General features: G+C 46.8%; 1 protein-coding gene across 1 annotated transcript in view; it reads right to left on the minus strand.

Annotated features, from left to right (window-relative positions):
- The window catches only part of VPS13D (vacuolar protein sorting 13 homolog D), a 75,520-nt gene extending 65,505 nt beyond the window's left edge, over window positions 1-10,015 (minus strand). The window contains 12 exon segments of the mRNA XM_087944629.1: window positions 583-762; window positions 1,128-1,344; window positions 2,307-2,399; window positions 2,938-3,106; window positions 3,752-3,852; window positions 4,446-4,616; window positions 5,376-5,480; window positions 6,636-6,752; window positions 7,529-7,609; window positions 8,477-8,667; window positions 9,401-9,475; window positions 9,861-10,015. Coding sequence (XP_087800755.1) covers window positions 583-762; window positions 1,128-1,344; window positions 2,307-2,399; window positions 2,938-3,106; window positions 3,752-3,852; window positions 4,446-4,616; window positions 5,376-5,480; window positions 6,636-6,752; window positions 7,529-7,609; window positions 8,477-8,667; window positions 9,401-9,475; window positions 9,861-9,957 — 1,597 coding nt within the window. The 5' untranslated portion in view covers window positions 9,958-10,015.
- Between the last annotated feature and the right edge of the window lie 5,677 nt (window positions 10,016-15,692).

The raw sequence follows: 15,692 nt of genomic DNA on the forward strand, positions 1-15,692 counted from the left end.
CCTGCCTGCCTGCCTGCCTATCTCTCTCCTCTCTCTCCATCCATCCTGTCTATTTTATCTATCTTTATTTATCTATCCATCCATCCATCCATCCATCCTATCTACCTTGTCTGTCTGCCTGCCTCCTTATTTCCATCTCTATCATCTATCCACCTGTCTGTCTGTCTATCTTGTCTGCCTACCTGCCTCTATCTGGTATCCACCTGTCTGTCTGTCTGTCTATCTTTCTCATCTGTCTGCCTGCCTCTATCTGCTTACTTCCATCTCTTTCTCTATATCTATCCACCTGCCTGCCTGCCAATCTCTCTCTCTCTCTCTCTGTCATCTGTCTGCCTGCCTCTATCTGTTTATTTCCATCTCTCTCTCTCTATCATCTATCTATCCACCCATCTATCCCTATCTACCTGTATCTGTCTGTCTGTCTGTCTCTCTCTCTCTCATCTTCCTTCCTTCTGTCCTCCCTCCCTCCCTCCTTTCCTTTCCTTTCCTTTCCATCAAACCCATCCCCTGTACGGTAGGGCCGGCCTCATGTATGATCAAAGGCCGGCCTCCGTTTCACAAGAGCCGAAGGGGACCGAGTACCCGAAAACTGCAGCTGCATGAAGGCCCTCTCGCTGTCCGGCCCACTTCTCTTCTCAGCGTGCGACAGCGTGACGGAGCCACCTTGCAACCACAGGTTGAGTTTCACCAGGACGTGGTCTCTCTTTGTGAAGGTATTGATACTGGAGACATCGGGAGCTGGATCGAAAAAGTCATCGGCTCCTGGTTTGGGGGAAGAAGAAAAAAAATCCAAGGAGTTAAAAAAAACCACACACACACACGGGAAAATAAGATAAACCTAATTTGGTTTATGAAGTTACTAATTATCAATAGAAGGATGGGTTGAATTGTGAGGTCCTTGGTACTCTCTGAGCCTGGGGGTGTTTCTTGCAGACGTTTCATCACCCAGCTAGGGAACATCATCAGCGCTAAAAGGGAGAGGAATTTGCCCACAGAGCACAGTTGATGTTACCTAGCTGGGTCAGGAAAAGTCTGCAAGAAAGCAGCTACGTTTAGACACCACCAAGCGCCCCGCCAAGGATGCTGAATGTATCCAGGGAAACACAACCTCTCAACTCATCCCGTACCCGTAACCTCCTCCGGCCGCCACTCTTCCGCTGTGTCCGACAGGAGTCCCTCGATGGTCTTGGTTTCCAGCGCTTCTTGGGACTGGCTGTGCCAACCTCCCCATCCTGGGAACCAGGACTGAAGGTACCGCAGCATCCCGCTGCTGCTGTGGCGGCCTCCTTCCAGTTCCGTCTCCAAGGTGGAATCCAGGGAATCAGACAAGGGCTTCTTGATGCTCTGTAGGAGAATAAGTCCGCCGGGAACCAAGATTTATTTTTATTTTTAAAAAAAGAAGAATGCAATTAAAATAGATCACGCCCGGGTTGGTGGCAAACCAGTTCCAGCTCAAAGAGACCTATATTGGGCTGGACTCCTGCTAGGGTATTAAAACCTGCTGGCGATGCCAACCGGAGGCCAAAGACAGCTCCGCAAAGTCCGGGGATTTAGCTACGGAGCGCCGAGCGTCAGGAAAGAAAGATTCAAGAAGGCTGGAGGCGTAAAGGGAGGTGGCAGATACAAACCTGGCCATGCCCAGCGGAACCGGCCGTCAAGAACAAGACGCCCCTGTTGGGAGAAAGACCCCAACACCGCCGCAATTCCCTAAGATATACCCCCAAGAAACAAGGGGTGGAAACTCACCCAGGAGAGAAGCAACCTGGAATTTAAGGAGGAACTTCCCAACAGTGAGGACAATTAACCCGTGGAACTGCCTGCCACCAAGAGCTGTGGGTGCTCTATCCATGGAGGCTTTTAAGAAGAGAGTGGACAGTCCAATGAATGTCCAATGGCCATGACTGAAATGAAGCCGTTTAGCTTTCCTGCCTGAGCAGGGGGCTGGACTAGAAGACCTCCAAGGTCCCTTCCAACTCTGTAATTCTGTTAAAGATGAACAAGCCCTGCAGTGTCGTATAAGGCCCTCTCCCTCCGCCGAAGTTGCCTTGCAAAGGGGCGTCGCAACCAGGAAGTAGGGATCCGACCGTCCGTACGAAGCGCCTGCTAGTCTTCCCACTGAAGTGGTACCTATTTATCTACTTGCACCAAACAGGTTTTCGCGCAGCTGAGGCGGGCTGAAGCTGAGGCAGGCGATGGGAACTCAAACGGCTGCTGGGACTCGAAACGCTGGAGTGAAGACCATCTCCAGAGTCATTCAGCCACCGCGCCTCTCTGGTGTTCAACCTCTAGCAACAGCTTGAACTCACCTCAGCCAGCTCCTGGAACCGGTTGTAAACTAGTTCCCGTAGGATTTTCAGCTCCTCAAACGTCTGCTCGTCTTCAATGCGTTCCACTTCCTCCTGCCGGTAGGAAAGGAAACCGTGAGAAGCTGCTAAGGAAACACAGTGGCCGTCACTGAGCCTAGAATTGGTGTCGCTGAGCGAGATAGTCGTTAAGTGAGTTTTGTCCCTGTTTTACAAGCTTTCTGGCCACAGCTGCCACGTGAATCACTGCAGTTGTTACGTTAAGGTTGTTAAGTGAAATCTGGTCTCCCTGTTGACTTATCAGAAGGTCGCAAAAGGAGACCACACACGATTCTGGGACATTGCAACCCGTCGTAAATATGAGCCAGTTACCGAGAACCTGAATTTTGTTCACTCGACTGCAGAAAAGCTGCAACGGCCTTGTCAAAAGTGATCCTAAGTCACTTTTTTTCAGTGCCGTTGTTAACTTTGAACGGACACTAAGCGGATAGTTGTAAGTCAAGGACTATCTGCATTCAGAGATGACGCTTCCAGATTACGACCACGCAGGCCAGCTTGATGTGCAGCCACGCACGACAGCTTGGTGCGTACGAACCCCGCATGGCCACCACGAGATGTCGCAGACCCGGAGTACCTGCTCCTCCTCCGAAAGTGACAACTCCTTCAACTTGTTGTAGTACAACTCCGTGTATAGGACCGCGTCGCGGGCGCGTCGCGAGGCGAATTCCCAGGAAGAACGCTCCTTCTGCTCCGTGATCTCAGCGAGGTGGGCATTCAGGGCGAAGAGCCACCACTCTCGACAGCTTGGAACAAGACGAACAGAACGACGTTTGAGCGAGCGTGGCCGGGTTAAGGAGGCGGACGTAGAAACAAGGTGTCATGCCCTAGTTGGAATCTGATTCGGAGGGAGAGGTGGAACAGCTGACAAAGGAGTGGGAGTGTGGCTCCGGTGGCTGTGGAGGAAACTGGGGAAGGGCAGAGGCCGACTGGGCATTCAGAGGAAGACCCAGGCCCACCCCCTCTTCATCCTAGGGCACGTAGGGAGGAATGGAGAAGGGAGCAACGTGGCTTATGGGAGAGGAAAGGGCCCTAATCCCCTTCATGGGCTGCAGCTGGGAAGATTGTTTAAAAAGGCAAACTGTGAAGTTGCTGGAAGCAACTGTTATGACTTAAATTTTAAGGTTTGGGTGGGTGGGTGTCCGTGGCCACAAAGGGTATTTAAAGAGGGTCCGGGGTGAAGAAAAAGTTGAGAACGATTCAATTAATAAAAATAGTAACAGACAACTGCGATGGCTTGGGTGATTGTGGGTTTCTTTTAGGGGAAATGCTGGTTAAAGTGAAATTACACCAAGCCAAAAAACAAACAAAACCGAAGGGTGATTTAAACTTGTGAAGGTGGATAAACTTAGATGGGTATTTCATAAACAAAGGAAAAGGAGAACTCGTACTTTCCGCTCACTGCGACTTTTGGCCTCCATTTTCTGAATTTGAGCTGTCGTTCTTTTCTATCCAACTCCTTCAGGAAGTCCATAATTTGTCGGTACTGCATCTGAATGAATAAAATAACGTATAATGGCCGGTTAGGGCGGCTGACGGGAGAAGCCTCCTAGAAACCAATATTTTTTTCATTGAGAAGGCAGAACTTGCTTTAGAGAACGGCCGGTTCACTGTACAGGAAGTCCTCGACTTTACGGCCACAATCGAGCCCAAAATTTCTGTCGCCGAGTGAGACGGTTGCTAAGTGAGTTTCACCCCATTTTACAACCTTTCCGACCACAGTGGTTAAGGGAATACTTCAGTGGTTAAGTTGGTCATGCTCACGGGGGTGTCCTAACTGCACCGCTTAGCAGTTGCCGGTCTCAATTAACGTTGTTCAGTGAGGACTAGGGGTTTGTTTTTTCCCCTTAGGGGCGGCTGGATGGAGCTGAGCATTTACCGTCGGATTCCCTTCCCGGCGCCTATGCGGAGCTCACAGCAAATATTTCCTCTACGCGCCCCGAGAAATATCGACCTAGCAATCCAACGCTCCCCGTTTCAAGTGGGAGGAGACAGTCATCCCCACTAGGCCACCACGCCACTTAACGTGGGGGATTCCCTGTGGCAGAACCCAAACCCAATTTTTTTTGGTTTTCATTCCTCTACCTGAGAAAGCTTCAATGGGATTGTTTCCAGCTGGATGTCGAACTCCAGGCGTGGCATATTCCGTGACCGGAGGGGCTCCTTGGAACAATTTCTCTTCAGTAGGGCAGATGTGCACACGGGCTCCATGATGTAATTATGGTCCCGGCGTTCCATGCTGTTATCCATGGCTACCTGGAAATCAGAAACACGTTAATTCCAGGTTTGTTTGCTTTTTAAAAAAATCTTGCCAATGGGCGTGCACAGAGTGTGTGTTCTGACCCAGGCTTTGTCAAACGTACCGAAACACAAGCTTGTTTGAAAAAGCAAAACCTATTTTAATGCCACTCTGGGAATTACATTCATTCCCAGCCAGAACTAATCTTAAAACAGTTCCCCAAGATAAGCACACGCCTTTCAGTGCTGGGGAATGCTGCCAAAAACAGAAGTCTCCAAATTAATTATAACAGAACCCAACCGAAGTATCAGAAACAACAACAACAACCAGAGTACACAGTGTTTCAAGGAGGACTCAGAATCTATTGAACTGCTTTGCTTCCTGCAAAGAGTTCGCCCTTGAAGGCTGACTTTTATCCCTTATGGGAGGGGCAATCGCCTTCCAGCCTTACTCTGGAGTCGCCCCTTCTGTTTCAGCTGCTCTTGCCTTCTGGCAGCTCTGCGCATACGCACACTGGGAACAGGCTCCCCTGGGTCCTCTGCCTCGCTGCTGCCAGACTCCGAAGGCTCCAGAGGCAGCACCCCACTCCCAGATGGTCCTGGCCCCATCCTTGCATTGGATGCAGGACCCTCATCCGAGTCCTGGTCCCCGTTCTTCCTCACTGTCCAACTCCGCTGCCGGCTGCATGGCTGCCAGCAAGCCACGCCCACAGAACCGGTAGTAAAAAAAGTTTGAATCCCACCACTGGCGTAAAGTGAACAAATTAAGGGGAGTACCTGCAGCTCCCCAGGAAGCATATCCCCCCACAGGGTGCAATGACTGTCCCAGTAGATACTGAAGTCGGAAATGTCCAGCTGTTTTTTCTTCATGAGTTCTTCCACCTTGAAGTAAGGAAAAAAAAAATGGCACTTCAACCCCCATTCTTGCACCGTTATTCCTTTCCGTTACTTCCTGCCTTTCCGCAAAACTCTCGGCGGCGGTCCATCTACAAGCGCCAATGTGTGATCACTGGAGAAAGCAATCGTGCCTTCTCTTCTGTTGTATTCCGTGTTCTATTCTATTCTTCTCGTGGCAGTGCGGTGGATAGAACTGGCTCAGGGTTGACTCGGGCCTTCCGTCCTTCTGAGGTCAGTAAAATAAGGACGCAGGTTGTTGGAGTGCAGCACACTGGCTCTGTAACCCGCTTGGAGGGGGCTGTGAAGCACTATGAAGCGATATATAAGTCTAAGGGCTATTGCTATTCCTTCCTTCCTTCCTTCCTTCCTTCCTTCCTTCCTTCCTTCCTTCCTTCCTTCCTTCTTTCCTTCCTTCCCTTCCTTCCTTCCTTCCCTCCTTCCCTTCCTTCTTTCCTTCTTTCCTTCCTTCCATCTATCACATCTTTCCTTCCTTCCTTCCTTCCTTCCTTCCTTCCCATCTATCACATCTTTCCTTCCTTCCTTCTTTCCTTCCTTCCTTTCCTTCTTCCTTCCTTCCTTCCTTCCCATCTATATCTTTCCTTCCTTCCTTCTTTCCTTCCTTCTTCCTTCCTTCCATCTATCACATCTTTCCTTCCTTCCTTCCTTCCATCTATCACATCTTTCCTTCCTTCCTTCCTTCCTTCCTTCCTTCCTTCCTTCCTTCCTTCCTTCCTTCCTTCCCATCTATCACATCTTTCCTTCCTTCCTCCTTTCCTTCCTTCCTTCCTTCCTTCCTTCCTTCCTTCCTTCCTTCCTTCCTTCCTTCCTTCCTTCCTTCCTTCCTTCCTTCCTTCCTTCCTTCCTTCCTTCCTTCCTTCCTTCTTCCTTCCTGGCGCAGAAGTTAGAATGCAGCTATTGCTATTTTGTGTTCAAACCACGTTTTATAGGACTAATCAGAGCAGGCTCTGGAGCTGTTCTACCCCCCCAAACCCCTAAAATGGTGCAGTCTGAACCACTAAGGGCAACTCCTGGCATACCCCACCAGGATTTCTATGGGGTGGAAAGAAAGGGAAAGGTTGCCATATCACAACTGTGTTTGGTCAGCTTAACGGGTGGGTGGGGGGGTCGATGTTTACTCACCGGCTCATCCGTGGCATTTTGCATGGAGACGTTTTTGATGCAGATGCCAAAGGCGAAAGGCTGGGACGGGTTGGAGACCCCATCCTCAAATCTCAAGTGTACGTCCTGAATGTTTAGCTGGAGGGAAAGCAAAAGGGGAAGGGTCTCTTTTAATTCGGCTGTCTAAAGGCCGATGCCCACGTCGCCATCGACGAACGCAGCAAATGTGGGGCCTTGCCGGCTGGCACAGCTAGCGCCCGACTTACGACAAGAACGGAGCCCCGGATCCCTGTTGCTCAGGGAGACCGTGGTTAAGCGAGCTTTGCCCTGTGCTTACAACCTCCCTCGCTAAGTGAATCACTGCCGTTGCTCGGTGAGTATCAGTGAATCTGGTTTCCTTCCTGAATTTTGATCACGGGATCAAAATGGTCGTTAAGTGTGTGAAAAAAAACAGTTGCAAGTCATCTTTTTTTTAACTGTGAGCACACAAAATGAAATTTTGTTGCTTGCTCTCAAAAGAAAATAAGCATATATCTACCCATACACTTATAAAACACCCATGCACACATGCTACATACATACATACATACATATATACACCTACATTCGTGCGTATATATACACATATATTACTCATTGCCCATTTTGAATACATAGCGGGAAAAGGAAACTTGAGGGTTTGCAAGGTGGATGCAACCTGCGACCGAATCTAGATGTTCTGCTTTGTTTAGCGACCGTTCGACGTTACGAAGTTGAAAGAAAAAAAAAGGGACTTTGTTTTTCACACTTATGACCACTGCAGCATCCCCACAGCCAGGGGACCAAAGTTCAGACTGTCGGCCGCAGATGCCTTTTACGACAGTCGCAAGCCGAGGACCACGCCGTGCGGAGGGCGCTTCCCCCGTTCGACTTACTTCAATGTTCTCCACAATCTTGGTGACGACGGAGGCGGTGACTGAATACCAGTAAGACTCTCCGACCTGCTCCTGTTCTTTCTAAAAGAGAGAGGGGGAAAGGCAGGATTCGAACCGGCAGAGGAGACAATTAAGGACCCGAGCAAGCAACCCTCACACCCTCAATCCCTGTTTTAATGATAGAATAAAATTATAGAATAGAGTAGAATAGAGTGGAGTGCAATAGAATAGAGAATAGAGTAGAGTAGAATAGAATAGAAAATAGAATAGAATAGAAAATAGAATAGAATAGAAAATAGAATAGAAAATAGAATAGAAAATAGAATAGAAAATAGAATAGAATAGAAAGAATAGAAAAGAAAATAGAATAGAATAGAAAATAGAATAAAATAGAAAATAGAATAGAAAATAGAATAGAATAGAAAATAGAATAGAATAGAAAATAGAATAGAATAGAAAATAGAATAGAATAGAAAATAGAATAGAATAGAAAATAGAATAGAAAATAGAATAGAATAGAAAATAGAATAGAATAGAATAGAATAGAATAGAATAGAATAGAATAGAAAATAGAATAGAATAGAAAATAGAATAGAATAGAAAATAGAATAGAATAGAAATATAGAATAAAATAAAGTAGAATAGAGTGGAGTAGAGTGGACTGGACTGGACTAGACTAGAAATAGAAATAGAAATAGAAATAGAAATAGAAATAGAAATAGAAATAGAAATAGAAATAGAAATAGAAAAGCTGGAAGGGACCTTGGAGGTCTTCTAGTCCAACCCCCTGCTTAGGCAGGAAACCCTCTACTCTTTCAGAGAAGTGACTGTCTAGAGGCTCTTCTTAAACGCCGCCATGGATGGAGTGGCCACAACCAAAGCCGAAAGGTAGAAACCATCCAAGCTATTTTTCTTTTTCTTTCTTTCACAGGAAAAAAGGGGACTCACTTTCCATTTTTCTTCCAGAGCGAGGAGAAGAGCTTTCTTGTTCTCCTGATCCAGCAATCGCTCTCGCGCTTCCACGAACTCCTCCGGCTTTTCCGGGGAGCCGATGAGGTACAGTTTCGACACCGAGATCACCCAGGGATCGATGTGGGGACGGTAGAAGGGGATCTGCAAGGTGATCTTGCCGACAAACCCTACAAAGCGGGCAGGACAGAAAGAGCCTCAGGCCACCCCCGAATGCGGAAAAACTGCCCTTCCCAGCGGAAGGATTCCTAAACGTGGGCGCTGGTAACGGGCCAGCTAGGTTGAGTTAGGGGACTCCGACGTTGGGCACTTTTCAGACTTGTGGACTTTTGACTCCCAGAATTCCCCAAGCCAGCTACAGGGGAATTCTGGGAGCTGAAGTCCCACAGGTCTTAAGGTGCCCAAGGTTGGTGACCCATTGCTAGAGGGCTCCTCCCTCTCTTTCTCTCTCTCTCCTGGCCCTCTCTTTCTTTTCTCTCTCTCTCTCTTTTGCTTTCTTTCCCTTTCTCTTTCTCCTTCTCCCTTCTCTTTCATTTGATTTTTCTCTTCTTCTCTTTTGCCTTCTCTTCTCTCCTTTCGATTTGTCTCCTCCCCCTTTCTCTTTCCCTCTTTCGCTTTCTTTTCTTCTCTCTCTTCTCCTTTTGATTCCTCTTTCTCCCCTCCACCCTTTCTCTCCCCTCTCTCATCTCCCTTTCTCTCTCCTCTTTCTCTCTCTTTCTTTCTCTCCCCTTTCTTTCTTTCTTTCTTTCTTTCTTTCTTTCTTTCTTTCTTTCTTTTTTTCCTTCCTTTCTTTCTCTTCTCTCTCGATTTCTTTCTCTTCTCTCTCGATTTCTTTCTCTTCTCTCTCATTCTCTCCTCCATCCTCTCTTCATCCCCCCCTACGCTTTTCTCCCAAATACCTACCAGCTTTCACTTCAAACGGCAACACTTCCTTCAAGGCATCCTTCTTGAGAGGCAAGTTCTCCAACTCTACGGCCCCTGAAGGAGGAGGGGAAAAAAGCCAAAAGAAAGGAAAAAGTAGCAAAAACCTGGACAAAACCGCCCTCTGGACGAGGCCATGATATCGCAGAATATTCCAGATAAGGGAAAGAGACAAGCTAGCTAAGGGCTGGCTGCCCTTCTTGGCACAAGGCACAAAAGGATGTGTTTTAGTTTAGCCAGAGATCCATAAGCCCAGACAATGGAGGTTTTACCACACTGACTGGTGACCGAGTGTGTGATGTATAAGTAGCCAACAAGCCAGTTTAGCATGAATGGTGATCACTCAGCCATCATGGCCATCATTGGCCGAACGCTGCTGGCTGATTGGCAGAAGGAAACACCGGGTGGCAAGATTTGGCCGAAATCCATCTGGAGGCCTTACCTTTGAGGAGAGCGACCGAGAGCTGGTCTGTGTTCAGGTTACTGACATATTTCCCCAAGTAGGTGTTCAGGACCCACGCGATCAACCCTTCCAACATGGCGACTCCCAAGGAGGACAGGATTCTCAGTCCATCATTCCCAACTTCTTCCTTCCTTCCATGGGTGGATGCTTGCCTGTCTGTGAAAACGGGTCCAGTTAAAAAGTGCACTTTCTCACACTTCGCTCTACGTTTGCATGCTTGGATGGCAGCCCAACGCGTTGTTTAAACTTAATAACTACGTTACTGAACAACTTAGCTTGTACAACTTATTTACTGGACACCTGGGTTGCTGTCATGCGATGTTTCTCAACCTCAGTGACTACCGAGATGGGTGGCCTTCAATTCCCAGAATTCCCCAGCCAGCCAACAACAATAAAAGTTTTTTTTTTTTTCCTAAGAAAAGTTCAACCTTTTGATGGGGTAAGAAATGGCCTTATTCTACTCCTACCCTCACTGGTAGAGTTGCTATTTTATTTTATTTTAATCGGCCGTGATTTCTGCCCAAAAGGATAAATTCTATATGGAGAGTTTTTATTATTTTGTTTTATTATCCTATTATAATTTTTTTATACTTTGTTTTTTAAATTTCTGTCTTTTAAAGTTTTATTATGTTAGTGAGTCACTGCTTCTGTCTTTTATTTCACCCGGTGAAATAAATAAATCCAATAAAAGCAAACAGGTGCTACAAATATAATTTTTAAGAACCAGAAGGAAGGAAGGGAAGAAAAGGGAAGGGAAGAGGGAAAGGTGAAAAAGAAAGGAAAGGAGGGGAAAAAGGGGGAGGGAAAGGGAAGGGAAAGAGGAGGAGGAGGGAAGGAAAGGAAGGGAAAGGAAGATGGGAGAGAAGGGAAGGGAGGGGGGAAGAATAAAGTAGAATAAGAACATAGAATAGAACAGAACAGAACAGAAAGTAGAACAGAATATAATAGAATAATAGAAAATAGAATAGAATAGAACAATTGAAGATTAGAATAAATGAAGATTAGAATAATAGAATAGAATTCTTTATTGGCCAAGTGTCATTGGACACACAAGGAATTTGTCTTGGAAGGAAAGGAAAGAAGTATAGAAGGAAGGAAAGGAGGAAAAAGAAAGGGGGAGGGGAAGGAAAGGAAAGGAAAGGAGGAAAAAGGGAAGGAAAGGAAGGAAAGGAAGAAGGGAAGAAGGAAAGGAGAGAGAGAAAAAGAGAGAAGAAAGAAAGGAGGAAGAGGGTGAGGAGGGGGAAAGGAAGGAAAGAAGTATAGAAGGAAGGAAAAAGGAAAGAAGGAAAAAGAAAGAAGGGAGGGGAAGGGAAAGGAAAGGAAGGGAAAGGAAGATGGGAGAGAAGGGAAGGAAGGGAGGAAAGGGGAGAAGTATAGAAGGAAAGGAGGAAAAAGGGAAGGGGAAGGGAAGGAGAGGAAGAAGGAAGGAAAGAAGGAGAGAGAGAGAAAAGAGAAAGAGAGAAAGGAAGAGAGGAGGGAGGAGGGAGAGGAGGAGAAGGAGAAGGGGGGAGGAGGGAGGGAAGGAAGGGAAGGAAAGAAGTATAGAAGGAAAGGAAAGGAAAGAAGAAGGAAAAAAGAAAGGGAGGGGGGGAAGGGAAGAAGGAAGGAAAGAAGGAGAGAGAGAGAAAAAGAGAGAGAGAGAAAGGAAGAGGGGGAGGAGGGAGGGAGGAAAGGAAGGAAGGAAGGAAAAAGAAACAGAAAGGAAGTACACATTAACTACACATAAACTACACATTAACTTCAAGTCAAACTTGTGCTGGAGAGGTGGAGGCCCTTTTAGACAACAACAACAACACAAGCACACCCTTTTCCAGGCTCTTCTTTCTTTCTTTTCCCAGCTCCCCCTTTCCGTGGGTGGGTGGGTGGGTGGGGAGAAAGAGGGGGGAGAAGAATGCCGTCATACTCGCCTATCACACCCAGATCAAAAGATAATTAAAACAAAAAAACAACCCCTTGCCGCCCGTGCCAAGATTTTTGCCGTCTAATTGCTTCCTTGGGAAAGGACAGAAAGGCTACAAAAACAAGATTAAGAACTTCTGCAACTCTTATTATAAGAGTTGGGCAACGAGGGCCGCACAAGATGGACTTTGTAGTACCAGCAACATGGGACTTTGGGGTATTGTTGTGCTGGCTAAGCACAGCCACGACCCATTTTCTCCTCTGCCGATGGAAGATAAATTTCTCTTCTCCATTATTGGAAAAAGGAGCAGAGGAAAACGCAAAAAGGTCCTCGACTTTATGACCACAAGCGAGCCCAGTTCATGTTGCTAAGCGAGACGTTGGTTCAGTGAGTTTGGCCCCCATTTTGGCAACCTTTCTGGCCGCCGTTGTGAAGTGAATCCCTGAAGTTGTTAAGTTAGCCACCCGGTCGTTAAGTGAACCCGGCTTGTTGCAAAAGGGGAATCTCACCACCCCGGGAGATGCTGCGACCGTCATAAAGACGAGTCGGTTGCCAAGGGGGATGTTGCACCGGTCATTAAGTGTGAAAAAACAACAACGGTCCTACGTCGCTCTTTTCTTCCCATGGCCACTAAACGAACGGTTGCCAACTCAAGGGTCGCCTGTAGTGGCAATGAAACAATGAACAGATCCTAAAAAAGATTTGCAGAGGTGGAAGGGACCCTGTAGGTCATGTAGTCCAACCCCAGGTGTTTTTTGTTTGTTTGTTTGTTTGTGTTTGTTTTTCTCCTTTTAAACCAAGAAAAAGAAAATTTAGGAGGCAGAAATAGGAACAAACCCGAGGAGGGAAAAAAAAATGATGCTCCTGGCCGACATTGCAGGGTTGTTGGAAGACACCAAGAATTAGGAATCAATAAGTCCTTTTATCATTTCTTATTTATACTTATTATTCTCCCATTCCCCCACTTTCCCGGCCCAGCGACAACTTTATTCCTCCAGGCAGTTCTCGACTTACAACGGCTTCATCTAGTGACAGTTCAAAGTTACGACGGCACTGAAACAAGGGACTTAGGACCGTTTTTCACACTTACGACCACCGCGGCATCCCCATAGTCAAAACCCAGGCACTTATATTTATGACGGTGTCCGGAGGGGAGGGTCATGCGATCCCCTTTTGCGACCTTCCGACCAGCCAAGTCCATAGGTTTCACTTAACGACGGTGGGACTCGCTTAACGTTTGCAGGGATTCGCTTAAGACCCGCGATCCAACCTTGAGGAAACTCGTATTTATGACCATTTCAGACCCGTGGTCAATTGATTCCAAATGTTTGGCGACCGACTCACATTTACAACGGCAACCGATTCGTATTTATGTCGGTCGCCGCTGTCCCCGGGGGTGGGGGTGGCAGGGCATGTGTCACGTGATATTTTTCCCCTTTTGCGACCTCCTGGCCAGCAAAGTCCTAGGGGGGAAGAAACCTGCTTCGCTTAACGACCGTGTTACTCCATTCACAACGGAAGTGATTCGCTTAACCACCATGCGACTCGCTTAACGACCGTGGCGAGCAAGGTTGTCAAACGGGGACACAGGTCACTCAGCCTCTTTAACAATGGCCATGGGGGGCTCAGCTGTGGTCATAAGTCGAGGACTGCCTTCAGGGGAAGGGAATATACCAAAAAGGAACAAAAAGGGGGAAGCTTTTGGTGGGGAGGGGGCGGCAGCAGAAACATCCCCCCTCTTATTTTATTTTAATTTAATTTAAAATAGTCAATTAAAATAAAATAAAAATAGGCCCCGGCCTACCTCGCAGGGCTGGCGTTGAGGGGGGCGAGGGGCGGGGGCGCTCCTCCGCGCTTCCCCCCTCCCTTTCCTTTCCCGGCATGCTTTGCGCCAGCTGAGGTAAAAGTCACCCCCGCCTTTTGAGGGCGGGGGGGCTTAGCGCACCTCCCTCCAGGGCCCCCGCCTCGCCTGAGGAGCTCCCTCCCCCCGCCCGGCGCCCCCCGCCCCGGCCCCGCTCCGCACCTGCGACGCTTCTCACGGCACGGCGGCAGCCCCGCCGGAAGTCCCGCCCCGCGTCAGGTCGAGGCCTGGACGCGCAGCCCCGACGGCCGAGCGCCGAGCGGACCGATCGGACCTCCTGGGCGGGGGTGGCGGGGGGGGGGAAATAGAGGAAGAGGCGGTTGCCCGGGCGACGACGGAGGGACGGGGCGGGCGTGGGGCGGGGCTTCCTCTCGACTCTGGTGGTGTAAGGGCTGAGGTTGAGCCAGCAGAGGTCGCTGTCGAGCCATGCTCAGAAAATAGAATATAGGATATATTCTATATAAACTAAAAATATTCTATATATAAACTATAGGAAATACAGTATAGGATGTAGAATATAAACTATAGAATATAGGATATGTATATAGAATATAGACCATAGTATATAGAATATAGGAATATAAACCATAGAATATAGGAATATAAACGATAGAATGTAGGATATAACTATAGTATTTAGAATATAGAATATAAACTATAGGATATAGAATGTAGGATATAGAATATGAACTATAGAATATAGAATATAAGATATAGAATATAAGATATAGAATATGAACTATAAAATACAGGATATAACTATAGTATATAGAATATAAACTACAGAATGTGGGACATGGAATATTAACTATAAAATACAGGATATAAATATAGTATATAGAATATAGACCATAGTATATAGAACGTAGGATATAAGATATAGAATATAGGACGTAGAACATATCGAATATAGATTGAAATGGAATGGAATAGAAGAGAATAGAAAAGTACAGAATATATAAAGTAGAATAGAATAGAATAGAATGCAGAAAAATGCAGAATAGAATATATAAAATGGAACTTTGTTGTCACTATAAATGTACACTAATCAGCATACATTAAAATGAAATTTCGTTGCCTTCAGCTCCCAAATGATAACCTTTATGCGTATATATACACCTGCATATGTGACACGGTAAAACATCAGAGAGTGGGCTTTATGCTGGGACAGAGCACCACCAGGAGATCCTAGGGGGAAAAGGATCGCCGGAACAGGCACCTGGAGACCCTTCAAGTGTCGGGACTGAGACAAGCTAACCAAAAAAAAGGAGGGTGTTTATTAAATAGCGTGGCCTGGGTGGCGAAGGGAGGCATGATGTCCAGACAGTGTCATCTGGAGTCAGAAAGATTCGCCACACCTGAAAACAGTGGGGGCTGAACCAACCTGTGCACAAATCATAGTTGATCATGGTTTTTTCAATAAGCCACGATTGGTTGCATTTACAACAGGCTAACTAACACTGGCCATAGCAAAACCCTTCAAGGCAGGCTAACCCTCTTAGATATGGGTGAGTCTCTCCCAAGACAATGGGAATCATACTTAAGAGTTAGTTATATCTCCATCACGGTCGTTCCAAAAGTTAATTTCCTCCCCCCTAAAATTGGACTTTCTTGGGTTTTTCCCTTTCCCTGAAGAAGTTTCTTGGATGAGAAGCAAAACATTTTCAAGGGGAAAAAAAATAACAACAAAATCCAGTCCCAAAGTTTTAATTTGTTTCTCAAATTCGGTTGGTCTGCAGAAATCGGGAAGGCAACACCGTTGTGCCAACTTTTGATAACCTGGAAACATGTCTGAAATGTAGGGTGTAGATTCTCCTGCTTGGGCAGGGGGTTGGACTAGATGAGCTACAAGGTCCCTTCCAACTCTGATTATCAGTTATCTGTTATTTAATCATCGGCCACGCAGGATAATTGCCTTGCCGGTGTATGTAAGACGTTGTGCCTTTGGAAAACCACCACCAAGCAAAATCTGTGCTTTGCTTTCTGCAATCTTTGCCATGGAAAACTCGGTCTTTTAAAAGTAAGTAGTGAGTAGCTGAAACAGGCAAAC

The sequence above is a fragment of the Notechis scutatus genome, chromosome 16, assembly GCF_049901735.1.
Source record: "Notechis scutatus isolate UNSWTSFEM ecotype Mainland chromosome 16, rNotScu1.2, whole genome shotgun sequence".
Lineage (NCBI taxonomy): Eukaryota > Metazoa > Chordata > Lepidosauria > Squamata > Elapidae > Notechis > Notechis scutatus.